Below are 20,021 nucleotides of genomic sequence, written 5' to 3' on the forward strand. Positions count from 1 at the left end.
TCCACTGGGCCACAGAAAATATCCCTAGCTCTTTTCAAAGCCAGGCTCAGATGTGTTTTCCTGTGAGGTCTTTCTAGATTCCCCTAGCTATTGGTGGGGTCTTTTTCTTTCTTGAATTTTTTTTTAAATTTACTTAATTTCTAAACGAGTTGTAGCCTGCCAGTGGAGTGTACATTCCTTGAGGGTAGAGTCGTTCTCTTTTCCAGTCTCCAGGGTCTAGCACAGTGCCTGACACAAATGCTGAGCTTAAATAGAATTGAATTGGTCCTCAACATTAAAACTAATAATCAGGATCATCCGCCAAGCTAAATGCCCTCAATTCATTTTTATTTTTGAAAGATTCACGAAGAAAGAAATCTTTCTCTAGGGCGCCTCTCCGGCTAAGAGCGACCAGTCACGATTCCTCCACTTTGGAAAAACTAGTACTGGTGTGTTTGTTGACTGTGTTACAGTCATAACACGTGGTCTTAAAACTAGCCCAGCCCTTCCCCAACTTAATGGGAAGCCTCCGTAGACATCCCAAGTCTTTTTTCCCCCCCGTGGGGTTAAGGGTTTTAAGACCCAGTAGTGGAGGCCTAGGGTGACGAGGGGACAAGAGTCCAAAGAGCAGACCCCTACCAATGCAAAGGAAGGGCTCGCGGCCAGGCTCTCCCCGACTTCTTTTTATTCGCAAGTGTTGCCCAATAGAGGCTGAAATTCCTTAAGTTGTAGGGCTCCGCCGCGGTAAGGTGGGGATAATAAAGACACTTGAAGAGGTCAAGTCCGCAGGCGGGACTCGTTTAAAGATTAACTTTTTCCCGGTCCCAACAAGCAGACAAGAGAAGCGGTTCTCCCCAGCCCCCATCCCAGCCGAGAAGGGCAGGCTTGGGAAGTTGCGGGCAGCCCAGCGCAGTCTTGGCGCCTGGAGCTCCGCGGGGCCGCTCTTTCAACAGGCGGTTTGTTCTCCCTTTTGGTGGTTCATTTCCATGCGAAGAGCCTGACTTCAGAGTACCTTTTGTTGCTAAAAAGCTTTCTGAAGCTTGGGGGGGGCGGGCCGGAGGGGAAGATAGACAGAGTGAGCAGTCATGTGAAACTGGAAGAGCTCATTTGGGACAGAGGGGGCCTGGGGTTTTCCTGCAAACTTGAACCAGAGCTGGCCGACTCCTTGGGGGGCCGGGACTAGTCGGACTGGCGGAAGAGAGGAGGGGCGGGCTGAAGAGGGTCACTGAAGTTGTTGGGCGGGGGAGAAACGCCTTCTCCAAACGTCAGGTAGCGTAGGAGCTGGCGGGAATCCCCATTGGGACGCCCAGTGGTGTGAGCGAGCTGAGCTTGCTGCTCCCCTAGGGCTGGCTGGAGCTCCCCTAGGAAAGTTTGGAAAAGCATGTCTGCGCTCCAGCCCAGGTTGATGGCGAGCAGAGCTGTGCTCCAGAATCGACGAAAGCGAGGGGAGAGCTGGAGCTCCTGAGCTAGGATCTGGCCGGCCCTGAGGACGCTGCCTCCGCCCCCTCTTCCCCCTTGGGGCATGCACTGGGGAGGCTCTCTGTATCCCGCACTAGTGACTAGGAGGAAGGCATGGTGAAGCCGCTCTGCCGGGCTGGAGAAGTGTTTACTATTGGAGTTGTGTGGTGGAGGGTAGGCGCATCCCCACCCACCAGTGGATCTGGTGAAGCTTGGGTGAGGTAGAGGACTCAACCATGGAACAGGATCAAGCCGCATGTCCCGAGCCAGAAGGAGAAGCAGAGTCAGACAGCATCACGCCTGACGCTTTCTCCAGGCTCTGGACAGATGTCATGGGGATACTGGTGAGTTACCTGGGGAACGAGAGAGGAAAGATGACCGAAGACTTTCGAGGTCAGATAGGAGCCCATTTGTTTGAGTGGCGTTCGCGCTAACTCCTCTCTGTTTGGCATCATCATTCAGGGTTGTAGCCATTGCCCTGTTGTGTTTTTAAAAGTAGATCTGTTGCTTGCGGGTTAAACACACATGGGAATCCGGTTTCAGTCCCCCTATACAAAATGAATCGCCTTCACATCAGATCAGATCTATTCCTTGGTCTCTGGGGAGTATTATTTAGCCAAGTTTTCTCTCGGGCACCTGCTGAAAAGTTAGTGGAGAGAAGGCAAAAGTGTCTCACAGAAAGGTTGAGCTCCAAAGCATATTAAATCCAACAGAACATTTGGATTTGGGGAGGTGTTTGTAACCCCTGCTTGCATTTGCGTCTCCTTTGTTGTCTGACCTTCAGAGGAACACAACCGTTTCTTTACTCAGTTGCCTCAAAGAAGATTACACTGTTTTCAGTTTTTCCAGCTTGTAGGTTGGCTGGTTCAGATTTTATGGACCAAAATGTAATTTGTCAATTCTACATTGTCATGCCATTTGAAATGCTTGATAAAATATCTTTCGGATTTGGCATCATGTCTGAAGTTTTCTTCAAGTATGCAGAAGATTAGGCTTCAACCTGAACCAATCTTTAATAACTGGGAATAAGTAGGGTTTGTTTTTATTAGGAGTGGGGTTAGGGTAAGGTTTTTTTGTTTTGTTTTGTTTTTTGTATGGTGTGAGTGGAGGGGTAGGCAGGATAGATAACTCAATTCTTGTTCTAAAAAAATAGTTGCAGGTTTAGAGAAAACATGAAAAAATTATGCACAATTTATATCATACAGTACACCTGTAGTCTGAGGTTAATTCATAGAATCTCTTGTTTGAAAAGACGTTGGATGAGGACTGATACAGAGTAGACATTTTAAAAATAGACGAATTATTCTTCTTCCCTGTCCTTCTTTCTTCTAAATCAAAATCCAGAAGTTATTCTATTTGTTCTGTTAGTTGTTTTTGTTACTGGTGTTGCATCTAGAGAATTAGGGAAAGATAAGTAATAGATTTCTCATTTTTCTTATATTTTAAGAATCTTAATTTTGGACAGGTAGAAACTTGTTTTCTAATTGTATTGCATTAAAATTAATGTTTTTCCCTACAAACTTTTTGAGCTGCCACTGAATGGATTGAACTGTTGGTAGGTTGTTTTGAATACTTCTCCAAGCAGGAAAAATGCCTTATTTCTACTTGCCCCCCTAAATATTTATTCCTACTTATAGAAGCCTTCAATAACTAGAGATTCAGTTCTGTAGCATCCTATTATGGCCATTAAATTTTGGTTAATGGCTCTAATGAAAAAATGGGATCAGTCAGTGGGGGTGGGGAAAGGAAAAAAGGGGAGGAGAAAGAAGTACAGGAAGGGAGCTAGTCATGAAGTCCATTGGCATTTACTGAAGATCTGTTTTCTCTTCCCTGGCAGGTTTTAGCCCTGTGTTTGGCCAGTTACAGCAAAGTCTTGTTTGGCTGACTTAGAGATGGGTGGGGCAGAAGGAGATCAAACCTGTTATTCAATGGGCAGATGCAGGAGGGAAGAAAATATGCACTTCTTTCAAAACTAGTAGTATGGGATAAGGTTTGAAAATATGTAAAGCCTGCCATAAACAAGTTGTTTTCACATGTGTTTTCCCACCCTTATAGATATAGTTTTCCTTTAGGGTATATTTAGCCCTTTGAATGTTTTCCTTAGCAAAACTACCTGATAATTTAACGAGAAAGACATGTCTTACCCCTTTTGTGAACATGCCTACAGGGAAGAGACCAGGTTTGTAGCAAAAGAGACTTGACATTTCACCTTGACTGCAATCCAGTTTAAAACTTTAAAGCAAAATTATTACCATTTGAACATTAGAAATTTACTCTATTTACCTTGAAAGGCTCTTTTCTAGTGCTACTTCTTTTAGGATATTATTCCAAAGAACACAGAATTCCTTATTTTTTACCTACAGCTCTAAGAGTTAACTTTTCTTATTCTTATTGAAACAGAAGTCCTTGTAATTCCTTTATTTTATACTGATAGTGAAATCTGATAATTACATTTGTGTGACAGTGGTTTTTCTGTCCTTGTTTCAACTGATGCACACAAACTTTATAAATCAGATAGAATGAATTTTACTATTGCTACTTTACAGATAAGGGAACCGAAGTGACTTTTCTAAGGTAAAGCAACTGGGAACTGGAGCCCAAATTTTTAGTGCTCTTTTTGTTCTGGCAGGACTATTTTCTTTTTAAACTTAAAAAAAAAAAAGATTTCAATTTCAATTACATGCGGAAACAATGTTTGACAATTGTTATCTGAACATTTTCAATTCTGATTCTTTCTTCCTTTTCCCTTAGGTGGTAAATAGTTTGACATAGATTATTACTGGTGCTGCCATGTAATACACATTTCCATATTTCTCAGAAAGAAGATATATCACATATACAGTTAGAAAAACTAATGAAGGAAATCATGTGAAAAACAGCATACTTCATCTGCATTCAGACCTAACAGTTCCTTCTTTTGCTATGGGGATTATTTTTCATCACAAGTCCCTTGAGTTTATCTTGCAGCTTTCTTTTGCTGTTAATAATTTAGTCTTTCACTATATTTCTGTTACTGTATACAGTGTTCTCCTGGTTCTTCTCACTTCACTTTTCATCAGTTCCTGTAAATCTTTCTAGTTTTTTCTTAACTCTTCCTGTTCAAAGAACTATTTGATACTTGTCACCTCAAATTAATAGTTTATTATTGCCAGTATATTAGATAAAATGCAATCTGAAAAGATTCCTTCTGAGGAATCTTAGACCAATTCATATTAGCACTTAATCTTTAGGTAATCTAAATATTAGATAGTTAGCATAAAAATCTAACTTCAAAGCTAATAGGTAATAGTAATATTTATTAAGTGTTTTAAGGTTTGCCAGGAACTTTTATAACACAACCTTGTGAATTAGGTAGTATAAAGTATAATTTATCTCCTTTTTCAGAAAGGGAAACTGAGGGTAAGAGTAAACAATTCGTCCATATACATATTACGATAAGTTAGTACTTGAACTTTGCTTACAGATTAAATCCATTGAAACATTAAAATGAAATACCAAGATGATATGTTTTTACTGGAAAGTAAAAGTATCAGCTAATGCTTATAACTTGTATAGATTCATACTTGAAACATTATAGGTATTTTCTGGAAACTGCAGCCCATTCAAATATTAACCTCTGTGACTTTTTTTTCTCCTGCTATTCCCATAAATTTTTCCTAAAGGAGTCTACTCAGAATCCTTGAGAGCTTTGGATATAGCAGGCCTAATTAAGTTTCTATTCATAATATCTTTTTTTTTTTCTTGATGATGGAGACCTTTTCAAATCTTTGTTAGCAATATACTTTAGCTTAGTCACCTCTACCATTCATTGCCCCATTGCCTTAATCAAACTAAAACTTTACTTAATAGTCACCCAATAAATATGTAATCATTTATATCTTCAAATGAGTCCTTTTATTCAATGGTAAATGAATAATGCATGCTGATAGGCACACTAATAAATGTTTGTGAGCAGATTGATCTGTATTAACTTAATATGGTTGTACCCATGCTCAATTCATTGCCTAATAAAGGATTTTTCATCTGTAATTTTATTTATTTAAAAAATAAACCCATTTATTCAAGTTGATAGCAAATAGAAATCAGAAAGGCTATACAGATGATAACATACCAGAAAAGAGAGAGTGAATAAGCTTTTCCAGTGGGAACAAGAAATCTCAGCAAAACCAAGAGAGACCTAGACCTAGATCAAAGAGAAATTCCACAAAATCTCTAGTATAAAGAGGCAGCAGATTGAGAGCCAGGGCTGGAGACTGGAAGTTCTAGGCCCAAATCTGACCCCTGAGACCTTGGGCAAGTCACCCAACTCCCACCACCCCTATGCCTTGGAACCAACACAGCACTGACTTCAGAGAGAAGGCAATAATTTTTAAAAAGAAATGTCACAGAATTTGTTTTCATTAAAAAAACAACAACAAAAAAAAAACACTTAATACTGTTCTCTGCTCAACCTCTAATAATTTTTTGTGCTTGCCACAAATGCTAAAAATAGAATTAATAATAGAAGCGTGAATGGAGAGAAATGGAAAGTCAAAGAGGAAACTAAGCTGCTTTAGGGCAGTGGGCAGATCTAAATCTAGCTGTAAACACTTGACTTATTAGCAAACTGCTATTATAATAGATTTATGATGCAAACTGAAACATGTTTGCAGCTTAGGAAATCATTTTAAGCTTTGTATAATTAAAACCTCTTCATATGGAGTATGCCATGCAATAACTCTTAAAACATTCATTCTGAGTTTCCTGAGAGTACATGGCATTTTCCATTATAGAATGAGGCTTCTGCTGAGAAATATTATGAAGGTGAGAATCATGTGTGATTTTAGCCCTTTACCTTATTCAGTAGGTAAATGGTTCCAGATCTTCCTTATATTTTGGGCAGCCACTTTGATAAATATTTAGTGTTTTATAAATGATGGATTCTTAATTACTTGTGATCTTATTATCCAGTGAGTGTATTATCAATATGATAAGTCTATTTCCCAAACCAAGAATTAGGGTCCATGTTTTGAAAAATGCAATTTTCCTTTGTTTCCTTCAAAAATAAGCCTTCTTTATCTGAATTCTGAAGGGGAATCACTGAAGGCCTCTTATCTAGATTAGAGTCTTACTCTTCCTTTTGGACTTGCTGGAGAATGGGAAGGGAGAAAAGTTAAACTTTCAAGTTAGCCATTTTTAGTAGCTTGTGTTTGGAAGAAAGTACCTCTCATTTACTACTTACCTTTGAATTTATACCACTCACTCTGGACTCTTTACTATTACTGATGTGCTGGGTTACTACAATTTGCACCTAATAGTTAGAAAAACTTAGTAACTAGCCCCTACTCCCCATTTCCCTTTAGGCAAAAATTTTATAAGCTTGGAGTATACTCTAATTGGGGAAAATGTAATGAATGCTTTCTGGCTAATATTCACATACTCCTAACTTGGTCAATGGGAAAATTTTTAAAGAATTATCTTAAATTCTAGGTAAAGTAAATCATTCCCCTTCCCCCACCCCCATGAGAAAATGGGTTAGGGCCAAAGATCAAGAGATCAATACTGTCTTTCACATGGATCATCCACCTTTCAGAGACCTTGAACCTTGTTCATTGTTAGTCCCCTGTGGCAGGGTGGGTCACTCCAATTTCCCTATTATGGAATCTTCATAGTTCAGGTGGTAGGGGAGGACTAGTTGAGTTGGCTTTGAGTTTTACAGGAATATTAGTGTTTCTTTTAAAATGCTAGTAACATGAAGGCTGAGATCCTGATATTTACCCCAGGTTACATAGCTGTAGAGTACAATATAGACCCTAAGTCAAAGATCTCTCCAGCCAAAGGTACTACTTATTGATCAGTGCTTAAGAGCTTTAACTGTGATGGATAATGTGCTTCTCTTTTTTTAGATCTTAATCTATACACACCCTACTTTAGCTCCTCCAGTCTTATCATCCTCTCTTTCTAATTCACTCAAATGATTCACCTTTCTCTGGTCCCTCTTTTACAATTCCCCTTTGACCTTCCCCACCCAACCTTTTTGTTTTTTGCTTTTATTAGGTAGCAGTTTCTTAGTCCATTTTTTCATTTTTAATATAAGTTTTATAAGTCAGGACTTGTATCTGATTCAGATCCCACCTTACTTGTTTCCTAAAGTATTAGTAAATTCTATCAGTTGTCTGTTCTTTCTATTTCCTGCCCCCTCCCCTTCCCCAACCTTTTCTCCTTGCCCTAAATAACTGAGAGGTAGGGCTATAATATAATTGTCATTGACACTTTTCTTTCTGCTTTGGTAGGCATGACTTAGTACCATCTCTGCTATTTCTAGGAGATTTAAGGATATCAGGGTTTTAAATGCTCTAAGGTTGCATGTTAACAAAGGACATATAAACACTTCATTTAAGCAATTCATTTATTAAAAGCTTTTTGTAATCTTGAGCGATTTGCTTCTGCTTTCTGTGCCTCGGTTTCCTCATTTATAAAATGAGAGACTAGATCATCATCTCTTAGAACTCTAAATCCTGTTTTCCTATAAACTCTTAATTTAGAATGTAGTGAACCTGTAGAAACTATTAAATCAGGTCAATAATGGAAAATATGCTAAAAAATACAATTATGTTTTCCAAAATGTAAATGTCTAGTGTAGATTGAGAACTACATTTAGCTTTTTGTTCTATGAATATAGTAATCAAAGAAAACTTAAAGGATTCTCCAGTACATATATAGTAAAAATTATCACCCAAAGGTGGGAGAGGTGGGAAAGCAACTACTACAAACTCATGAAGATTGTCTATAAAGACAGCACCAAGGTTGTAATCTAGTGATATTAATGAAATACAACATTTGATGTTTTATAGCTCTGGTGGCAGACTCAAATAGGAAAGAAAACCTGCCAGCTGCACATTGATTTAGAAAACCACAAATTAACATTATTTACATTTTATGGTATTTGTATTTATTTAGTCAAGTATTTCCAAATTACAGAAAGGCCACGATTATATTGCAGAACTATGGGATTGCTAATTCCACACCTGTTTTATAATATTTAATAATGTAGTATGGATATATATTAGTAATAATATGTAGTTGGCTTATTGGATTTAGAGCTAGAAAGGAATTTGGTGGGGGAAATATGCAAATTTATAGATGTTGATCTAGTATGTTGAATAATTTTGATGCAAAATGAAGAATGTTTTCAAAATCATATTGGGAAACCTCATTGTAAATCTTTATTTTTTTCCCCTTCAGTAATTGACTAAAATGGTGATCAGTGTGTACAAAGCTGTTTCTGAGTACCTTAGTTATTTGGTATCTTTTCTCTTTCCTAAGTGTTACACAAGGAAACAATCTTTTAGGAAGAAAGTAGTCTTATAGAGATAACCTATCTCATATCTTTTTCTTAGGAACAGTGTATCAAAGTAACTTGGTATCTAGAAGATCCATAAAGGTGATGAGCCTCACCTCTCTGTTCAATATGTGTTTTAAAGATACTTCTTTAGTTATTCCAGAGTATTTATCTAATTCCATTTCTAATTAAATATAAATTATACTTAACTTTGTGACCAAGCAAATCATTGAACCTTTCTTAGTCTCATTTTTGCATCTATAAAATGAGGTTAATAAAAGTACCTGCCTCCCAGAGTTGTGAGGATCAAGTGAGATTTGTTTCTGTCTCTCTGTCTCTGTCTCTGTCTCTGTCTCTGTCTCTGTCTCTCTCTCTCTGCCTCTCTGTCTCTCTGTCTCTCTCTCTTTTAGTCTCCTGCTGTTTTGTCATATTCTTCTTGACCCCATTTGGGGATTTCTTAACAAAGATACTGAAGTGGTTTGCTGATTCCTTCTCCAGCTCATTTAACAGATGGGTAGCTGAGACCAACACCCCCCACCCCCCACCCCACCCTGGGTTAAACGTGTGCCCAGGGTCACACAGCTAGTGAGTGACTGAACCCAGGATTTGATCCCAGGAAGATAAGACTTCATTACTCCAAGCTGGCCCATCCATCCACTGGGGTCACTGACCTACTCCTTAAACTTTAAAGTGCTATATAAATAGTAGGTTTTGTTATTACTAACAACAATAAGAATAAGTAATGATAATTTATCATATAGTATTCAAATTGTTGTCCCATTGGGCAATCAACCTCAACATTAAACTGTCCTTGGGGCTAATAATGAGAAACTTTTTTGTTTATTAAGTCCTTTTAGTGAGGTTATTTGGCTTTTTTGCTATCAAGACACACCCATCCATATCTTATATTAAATGTTGTTTTCTAGAAAACTGTAGTTTCAGAATTCCATTGAATCTGTTTGATTCTCTCATCCATCTCTTTTTACCCTTTGCCCTAGACTAGTCAGTTCCTGCTTTCTATCACTGGACAGCAAGAGTGAAAGAATGAAAAGAAATGTAAATGAAAACTTTGGGAGGATAAATCCTGGTGCCATTAAGTAGTCAAGGCTAAATATGCAAATGAAATGGAAATGCTAATGTAAAATGTTTAATGCAAAATAAAAATTGGTTTCTATAATCCTTGGTGTTTTTCAGTATATCCTTGACACCACCCATATCTTATTTATTTTCTCTTCTCAGCATAGTGTTACCTTAATAGGAATTAATATAGACACAGCAAACAGTGTATTTTCATTTTTGTTAGTTACATATGACTGTTTTTTTCCTAAATTTTACGTGTGTGCCTGCACACATAGTATTAAATCATTTGGGTTGCAAGAATATCCCAAACTTTGGGGGGGGAGGGGAATTGCAAAGAGAACTGCATGAAATTACATGTGGTTCCTTAAAATTTTACACCTAATTTATTAAAAAAACACGAGAGGAAAATCCCCTTCTAGGTTCCCTTGATTAACTCAGTGTCAACGCCAAAGATCCTGAAATTAAAGGAGATGAAGAGCATTAGATTTTAGAAACTTGGCTACTTTAAAATTCTGATTTAAATTCAAAGCACAGAAATAACATCTTGGATAAATCTATACTTTGTAAGGCAGTGTTTATTTGAAATATATTAGTTGAAAAAATGTGTGTTTTCTGAGTCTCTAATTTCTCAGTATGTTTTAAAATATTGGAGTAACATGTGCCTTTGGCTTCTCAACTAGGGGTTCACTTTTAATTTTGAATATATAGATCTAATTTTGTTTGGTTCTTTGCTTTTAAAAAAAATCTGTCAAATAATAATTATGTTGGAAGATATGTAAAAGAGTTTTTCTCCTTGCAATGTTCAGAATTAATCAGTTAGGGGAGGCATCAAGAAGATATTGGTAATGAAAACATTTTCCATTAAAATACTTATCTACACTTTTATTTAAAATTGTATTTGAGACAAAAGATTCAGTATATTTAGTGGAACTAGGATAAAGTTTATTTTTTTCACTTTCTAATTAACAAGCATTTATTTTGTCTCCTTCACACCAACCCCCAATCTGAAAAGAAACCTGTCACTATATGAATACTCACAAAACAAATTCCCACATTGTCTGTGTCCAGAAATAGATCTCTATCTAGAGTACATCACCTATCAGCAGGTGGATAACATGCCTCATCATCATTGGTCCCCTGGGAATTGTGCTTTGAGCAGAATTCTTAAGCCTTTAAAAAGTTAATGGTCTTTACAATGTTGCTATTGTCGAAATTGTTCTAGTTCTGCTTACTTCGGTCCCCATCCATTCTTTAAGTCTTCCCAGGTTTCTCTGAAATGGTACCTTTTATCATTTCTTATGGCACAGTAGTTTTCTATTCCATTACATTCATATGCTATATGTTTAGCCATTCTCCAAATTATGGATACCCTCTTAGTTTCCAGTTTTCCACCATAAAAAAAAAAGTTACTATAAATATTTCTGTATGTATAGGACCTCTCATAGGTTTTTCACATCTTTCAGTAATACTTTTTCCAACTTATATGTAAAACCTTTTTTTTTTGCATTTGTTTTTTAACCTTGTGAGTTCTATATTCTCTTCTCTCCTTCCCCTTCCCCAAGACAATATGATATAGGTTCTACATGTGCTATCATGCAAAGTATTTCTTTATGTTGTAGAAGACATATCACCAAAAAATTTTTAAAAGTAGTTTAGTAGAATTGTTAGTAAATATAAATAATAAAGTAGCCACTCAGATGATTCTAGTTTTATAGTTTCAGACATTCATGGAAATGTACTGTCTAGTTTGGTTATCTTAAATTTTGCCTGTAATGTTTTCTCATGATTCTGTTAATTTAACAGCTATTTTTTAAACAGCTCCAAATCATTTCTTTTAGTTTTGAATTCTTGTGAGGGAAGTTCCAGTCACCAAGTGGGAGGTTAAAAAAACTACTTTAGTGTTAAATGCATTTAAGTCAAAGGAAGTGGAGGATAACTCATTTGCTTTGTTTATGCGGTGTTATTGACAGACTATAAGTGGAAAGTGAACTTTTTGTTAGAGGGCTGTTGTCTTTTAAAAAAAAATTTTTTTTAAAGCCTTACTTTCTGTCTTAGAGTCAATACTGTGTATTGGTTCCAAGGCTGATGAGCAGTAAAGGCTGGCAATGGAGATCAAGTGACTTGCCCAGGGTCACACAGTGAGTAAGTGTCTGAGGCCAGATTTGAACCTAGGACCTCCCATCTCTAGGCCTAGACTCTCAATCCACTGAGTCACCCAGTTGCCCCCCTTTAAAGAATTATAAGTATAGGGTCAGAGGGTCAGGTTCGAATCTTGGCTTTTGTACTTACTATCTATGGAGAACAGATAGTAGCTCATTTAAATCCTCTATTTCTGCCCTTCAAAATGAGGGGTTTGAGTTAGGTGAGTTCTTTTAAGGTCTCATTCAGCTCCACAAAGGAATGAATCCTATCAAGCTGTCACTAGAAAGGAATGAAAGGTCATGGATATTAGTTGCCTAATCCAGAGGTTCTTAACCATTTTTTTATGTGTTGTGGACCCTTTTGCCAATCTGGTGAAACCTATGTATTCCTCCTTAGAATTTTTGTTGTTGCTCATTTGTTTTCAGTTTTGTCCACCTCTTTGTGATCCCATTTAAGGTTTTCTTGGCAAAGATAATTGGAATGGTTTGTCATTTCTTTCTCCAACTCATTTTACAGAGGAGGAAACTGACAAACAGGGTTAAGTGACTTGCCCAGAGTCATGCAGGTAGTGTCTGAGGCCAGATTTGTATTCAGGAAGATATCTTCCTGATTTCAGACTGAGTATTCTATCTTACTTCATCACCTCATTGTCCCCAGAATTGGAAGACACCAGTCAGCCCACCAGCAAAAATTACTATGTTCCAGATGTTATTTACTTGTTTCAGTCATGTCCAACTCTTTGTGACTCCATTTGCAGTTTTCTTGGCAAAGATACTGAAGTTGTTTGCTTTTTCTTTCTCCAGCTTATTTTACAGATGAAGAAACTGAGGCAAATAGGGTTAAATGACTTGCTGGGATGACAAGCTAGTAGGTAACCTGCCCAGGGGCATAGAGCTAGTGTTTAAAGTCAGATTTGACCTAAGGAAGATGAGTCTTCAGGCCTAGCACTATCTACTGTGCTACCTAGCTGACCCTATCCTGTATTACTACCACAGAATAAAAGGCTAGATAGTACCAGAATCTTCACACGCTTACATGCAATCCATTACATTGTAGAATTAGCAAAGGCTGAAGACAGTCTGTCACTTCTCATAAATGGGGGTGGGGGGTGTCTTCATATCCCATATGTAATAAGCAGAATGCCTTAGATAGAGGATCAGTGACCATAAAAAGAGTTAAGGTGCTTTGAAGTTTAAATATCCTTGATATTTTTTATATCATTAAGGCTGATAAGCTTTGAAATAAAAGTGATATTTTTTTTTTAACAGGCTGATTCCATGGAATGTATGTGGATGCACTGAGGAATAGAAGAATCTCTTAAAGAATTAATTCCTAGCCCTGTTTCTCCTCTCTCTCCCTCTGATGACAGTCACTGTTCTTGATCCCCTCTTGTAACTTGAGATTTGTGTTCCATGGCTCCAAACTTGAATCTTTAGCATATTTTAATTTCACTAGTTACTGCTGGGGACTGTAAATTCCAGACTGCCAGCCTGGTTTATTCAGTTCACTTACTTGAGTTCAAGGTGAAGTAAGGACATGCACTCAGGAAGCATTTCATCCGGGGAGGACCCTGTCTCACAGTCTGGGACTGTATGTCTGCTTTGACCAAGAGGATGTGGAAAGAAGGGGTTGATGGGAGATCTGCTGTCTGTGAGAACACCTCTTATTCATTAAAGACTCAATACTTACTGAATTGAATGGTTGGATTATAAAATTTAGAAAGGGGAAGGGATCTTGGAAGTCATCTAGTCTAAACTGAAACCTGGAGAGATGAAATGAAACATTATTTACTACTCTGGTAGTAAATAACAGAGCTGAAGTTTAAAAACAAATCCTCTGCCTCTGGAACCAGTGCCTTTTCCTTTAGGTTATGTTACCCCCATAAGCCAGCTAATTCATCTTATTCACCCCATAGTACAGTTCAGGGTACCCCAAAACATAGAATTCATCAAACATTTATTGGTTATCTTCTCTTTGAAAGACACTATGTTAGGTTCTGGGTTTCAAAGAAAGAAAAAAATAATCCTCTGCCCTAACAGTCTATTAGGAGTACATATAGTATGTATGCAAGTAAAGACCATTGGATATGATTCATTGGATAGAATGCCTGGCCTGGAGTCAGGAAGACTCATCTTCCTGAGTTCAAATCTGGCCTCAGACACATTTACTGGCAGTTTTGACATAGACATTGTGGGAGTGTTTAACTATCAAAAAGCTCAAGGAGGAGGACTAAGAGAAGGCTATTGGATTTTTACAATTTAGAGGTCCTCCTTAACTTTGGAAAGAATAATTTCAGGAGAGTAAGGGAATCAGAAGGTATTGAGAAATGAATGGGGAATGAAGGGATGGAGACCCTTTTTAAATAATTTGGCTATTGAAGGAAAAAAGATAGAGTGATAGCTTGGGGTGAGTGTTAAGGTCAAATGAAAGGTTTTTTTTTGTTTTTGTTTATATTTTTTGGATGAGAGACACAAGATCCTGTTTGTAAATGGAGGGGAAGAAACCAATAGACAAAGAGATTGAAGATGATAAAGTTAATGGTTGAAGGGGCTAAGATAGGAAGTAATTGGATTAAGAACTCAAGGGGAGGAGTTAGTCTTGGTAAAGAGAAGGATTACCTCTTTCTCTAGAAAGATGAGAATATGTAAAGAGAATATGTTATGATGAAAGATATGAAGGTATTGAGTGAAGTAGGGAAAAGGGACTTTCTCCTGATGGTCAGCCTCTCTTTTCTCAGTACAATGGGAGGCATACATCTAGGCTGAGATGGAATGAGTAAGAAATGGCTTAAGAGGTCTGGAAAGAGTTTTGGAACTAACACTATTTTAGCGTGTCAGGCGAGAATCAAAGGGTTACTAGGCAATACAGAGGGTATAACTGAGGTAGACCCAGATGTCATGGTTATTTCTTTTTTTTCTATAAGCATTCCATTTAATAAATATTAAGTGTCTTATATGTGGTAGGTTGTAGCCCCCAGTAGTGAGAGTAGGGCCCAGTAAAACCAAAGCCATGGTCTGGCCAGAATCTCTCCTCAAATGAGGCCCCCAAACTCCTCCCTGATGTACTTGGTAGACTGGCTGTTCTGTACAAACTCACTGAAGCCAAACATTTCCCTGAGAATCTGGACTAGATGGTTACATATTTACTGTGATTTATTATCTTATAGAAAATTCTCTTCAGAACCACTGAGGTAATCTAAATCCTTTGTCTCTATCTTGTAAATCATTACTAACCATTACCCTTGCAAAAAGTTTACCTAATCCTTTTACCTATGTCATCTGCCCTATAAATTCTAGACCCCAACCCAATAAACTTTACCACTGCTCTCTGAGAAGCTGTCTGTGTAGTTCTTAGTTGGAACAGGCCCTCCTGTAAGCCCAATATACATCCTTCTTACCTTGGCTCCACGACCCATGAAGCTGTTTCCAGAGTCAGATTCTGTCATCTGTCTCTGTCAGCAGGTACTATGCTACGTGCTTGGGATACAAAAAGGGGCACAAGACAGTTCTTGTCCACAAGAGGCTCACAATTTAATGGAGGGATAAAACAAACATATAAAACATATATATGCTATACACAGTAAAAATTAGGAAATAATTAAAAGAGGGAAAGCACTTGAATTAAGTGTCCTTTGTAAAGACTTCTTGTAGAAGAAAAGATTTTAATTAGAATTTGAAAGAAGTCAGGGCTGCCAGTAGGCTTAGAGAAGGAGGGAGAGGCATTCTAGGCTTGGGAAACAGCCAGAGAAAATGCCCAGGGCTAATAGAGTGTCTTGTTTGAGGTCTAGCAAAGAAGCCAGTGCCTCCAGATCAAGAGTACTACCTTTTGAGGAATGAGGATTAAGACTAGAAAGATGTGGGAGGAGCTGGGCATTTTTTTTTTCTTTAGAATATTTTTCCATGATTAAATGATTCATGTTCTTTCCCACCCCCTGTTTCCCTCCCCACTCCCAGAGCTGACAAGCAATTCCACTGGGTTATACATGTATCATTATTCAAAACCTATTTCCATGTTATTCATATTTGCATTAGAGTGATCTTTAAATGTCAAAACCCTAATCACATCCCTATTAAACTATGTGATTGATCGGATGTTTTTCTTCTGCATTTCTATTCCCACAGTTCTTTCTCTGAATGTGGATAGTGTTCTTTCTCATAAGTCCCTCAGCATTGTTCTGGGTCATTGCATTGCTACTAGTAGAGAAGTCCATTACATTCAGTTGTGCCAGAGTGTATCAGTCTCTGTGTACAATGTTCTCCTGGCTCTGCTCCTTTCACTCTGCATCAATTCCTGGAGGTCATTCCAGTTCACATGGAATTCCTCCAATTTATTATTCCTTTTAGCTCAGTAGTATTCCATCACCAACAGATGCCACAACATGTTCAGCCATTCCCCAATTGATGGACACACCCTCGTTTTCCAATTTTTTGCCACCACAAAGAGCATGGCTATAAATATTTTTTGTACAAGTTTTTTTTCCTTATTATTCCTTTGGAGTACAAACAGGGGCTAGGTTTTAAAGGAACACTGAGAAGGGATTATTGGGGGGGGATGAGTAATGGGGTTTGGACAATGATTTACAGGAGTTCAAAATCACAGGGACATGTAGGATATGACCTGATATAAGAATATTCACTATTGAGTAGAATGTGCCACTCCTCTTCCTAGCTGGATATCAGGCAAGAAGCCAAATACTGCATAAGGTGAAAGGCACAGACAGGGTCAGATGATCAGGTGGGAGGCCAGACTTCACTATTCCTCTTCCTTCTGAAGGTTATAGATTTGGCAGCAGGAGATGGAAAGTCCTGTTTTCTAGTTATCTTCCTCTTTCTTCTAGGGACAAGCACAGCAGGATATAAAAGGCAGGGGCTCAGGGTCAAAAGAAGGTCTCCTCACCGGAAGATAGCAATCTGCCAGGTGCAGGAGGGAGAATGAGGAGGAATGGAAGGAATAATGATTTAGGAAAGGTGAAGAAGGAGAAATAGAATTTCATTTCTTTGATCACAATCCCCTATTCTTCAGAATTTTGCATCATAAAAGTGGAATAGTTCTTGGTGATGATGGTCTGTTCAGATATATGTGTGATACTGAAAAGGAATAAAGAGGGAGATGGGGTGTTTAGGAGGTTAAATGAATGCATGAAAAAACATTTTTTTATAAATCATTTCCTATAGATCAAGCACTATGTTGAGCTCTGGGAATATAAATACAAAAAAAACAAAAAGACTTTGTCCTCAAGAAGCGTACATTCTAAGGGGGGATACAAAAGAGAAATATGGTAATTCCAGAACTAGAGGAGAATGACATTTGGGGTAGGTGAGGATGAATTGTTGGGGAGACTGAAAAGGTGGTCTGAGGGAATAAGTTGAAGAAAAACTTGGTTTAATCAGTCCTGAAATACTATCCAGGGCACTAATTTAAACAAGAGGAACTAGGGTTTGGTCTCTGGTGGTAGTAGTAAGCCATATGGTAAGCAGTCTGTTTAAGATGTGACCAGAGGGGAGAGAGTTGTTTCAATTATCTTCCATTTCTGTGGTTCTCTAAAGAGAAGTAAATGTGATTTTTTGAGCTATTTCTTCCACAGAGAAGACTAGATAGTGTTTTTTTTTTTAATTTTTTTAAACCCTTAACTTCTGTGTATTAGTTCCTTGGTGGAATAGTGGTAAGGGTGGGCAATGGGGGTCAAATGATTTGCCCAGGGTCACACAGCTGGGAAGTGTCTGAGGCCAGATTTGAACCCAGGACCTCCCCTCTCTAGGCCTGGCTCTCAATCCACTGAGCTACCCAGCTGCCCCAATAATGTTTGTTTTAAGAGTATATACCTTTTTCTAGTCCTTTTACCCTTTTCTAGTCCATGAGGACCAATCAGTTGGTCAACAAGCATTTATTAAGTATTTACTATGTACCAGACACTTTGCTAACCAACTGGGATAGAAATGAAAAAATTAAACAACTTCTACTCTCAAGGATATATTTTTAAAATAGAATAAAATTGAATTCCTGAGTATAGTGTCAGGGTTTAGGGTGGAGAGGAAATCTCTTAAGCCAAGGACTGACCCTACTGAGAAAAGAGAACAAATGACCTGGGTGTCAGAAGATGACTGGATTAAGGAGAAGGGCAGAGTGATAGAGATGGATGTAGTAAAACTCAAGGAAGGTTGTTTACTGGTGGCAAAGGGACAGTTTTGAAGGTGAAGTAATCCTATTCCTCTTCCTGGCTCAGTGTTTGTTGTTGGTCATCAGGGAAGGAGCATTTAGTATGTGATAGGGTGGCTAAGCATTGTTTTCTGGCATGAACTATGTTTTCCTTTGTGACAAAAATATTAAAGAGTAATCTTTCTGAGACAATTGTGAGATTGGGCTCCTATTAACCTTAATGTGAAGGGAACAAAAGCCTTTTGGTTCTTACTATCAATGTCTCTGGAATCACCTAAACAAAGCCATAGAGCTTGAAGGGTTCTTAGAAAACTAAATGTAGTCTACCTTTTTCATTTCATAGATGATGACAAACCAAGAGAGATGAAGTGATTTACCCATGTTGTTTAGTTGTTTTTTCAGTCACATCTAACTCTCCATCATCCCATTTGGGGTTTTCTTGACAATAGTTCCTAGAGTAGTTAGCCATTTCCTTCTCCAGCTCATTTTATAGATGAGGTAACTGAGGTAAACAGGGTTAAGTGACTTGCCAAGGATCACTCAGCTAGTAAGGGTTTGGGGCTGCATTTGAACTTTGGTAATTTTTTTTGTGACCTTTCTCCCTTCATCCAATGTTCAGGTAACCCAGAAGAAAGCCGGAAAGATTTGGAAGAGTACATTTAGAAGAATTTGATAATATTTATAGAATATTGGATCTGGGAGTTACCCAAAGAATCATTAAGATTCTGTCTGAAATGCATGGTTGGAAATTAACAATATGCAGACAATTTACAATTACTTATTTCAAGTTCTTGTACATTAAGAGATATAAGTTATGTTCCCTCAAGTGGCAGAAACTAATGCCATTGTAAAACAAAAGACTTAAATAGACAATCTAAAGCAAAATTGGATTGAATTTTGAATTTACTGCTCTAGTCAAGCTAAATACTATATTTATGCTGCTTAGTTGATCAGGCAGCCAGAGTTGTTTTTGTTGAGCATAACTGGGCAAAATAGATATAGAAAGAACCACTTCTTCCTATTGTTAGGAGCAAGTCCATATCATGTTTTTATTAATGCATAGGGAAAGTCATTTTGAAGTTGCTTCAGTGACTTTTTGCTTTCAAATGAAGCCAAATTTCCTGCAAAGGAGGATTGCATCTAGACTCTTGAGATCAACTCAAACATCCCTCTTCTGAGAAGCCTTTCCTGATTCCCTCTCAAATCTAGTGACTTCCCTTTAGTGATTCTCTAATTTATCCTGTATGCATCTTGTTCATACATATTTTTAATACATACTGCACACTGAAAGAGATGCTGTCTCTTCCTCTACCCCCCAACTACTCCACCCTCTATCTAATACAGAACTTGGCACATACTTAACTGTGTGACTGGTAGCTCTTTTCTGATTTCCCTCTTTTACATAGCTTCTTGTAACTTGCTGATAATTTTATTTTGTCCTGTTGCATTTTAAGGTATTTGTTTTGCGGTCACCCCATGACTAGTCTGGGAGTTTCTAAATGCCTGGGGCCATGTCAAATCTAGAGCAAAACCTTCTTTCTAGTGTCTAGCATATAATGTACACATAATAAGTGCTTACTAAATTGGAGGTTAAGTGACTTGCCCAGGATCACACAGCTAGGAGGTCACATTTGAACCCAGGACCTTTCATTTCCAGGCATGGCTCCCTATCCACTGAGTCATCTAGCTGCCTCCATCTCAATATTAAAAAAAAAATTCTGTGGTCCTGGAGAGTATGTTCATGAGTTTTGCTGTAAATATCTCCTTTTTACCCTGCATTCTCAGTACCAAGCAGAGTTCTTGACTTAGAGTAGTCCCTTAATAATGTATTATGCTTGATTGTTGCCTTATAAAACAGTCCTAAATAAATGAGTTTCTTTGAATT

At 37.9% G+C, this 20,021-nt stretch overlaps 1 protein-coding gene across 1 annotated transcript in view; it reads left to right on the top strand.

Annotated features, from left to right (window-relative positions):
* The first annotated feature begins 1,351 nt into the window (after window positions 1-1,351).
* LOC123246633 (SAM and SH3 domain-containing protein 1-like) overlaps window positions 1,352-20,021 on the top strand; it is a 131,074-nt gene continuing 112,404 nt past the window's right edge. Inside the window, exon 1 of the mRNA XM_044675458.1 lies at window positions 1,352-1,781. Coding sequence (XP_044531393.1) covers window positions 1,674-1,781 — 108 coding nt within the window. The 5' untranslated portion in view covers window positions 1,352-1,673. The remainder of the gene's footprint in view (window positions 1,782-20,021) is intronic.

This window comes from Gracilinanus agilis, chromosome 4, assembly GCF_016433145.1.
Source record: "Gracilinanus agilis isolate LMUSP501 chromosome 4, AgileGrace, whole genome shotgun sequence".
Lineage (NCBI taxonomy): Eukaryota > Metazoa > Chordata > Mammalia > Didelphimorphia > Didelphidae > Gracilinanus > Gracilinanus agilis.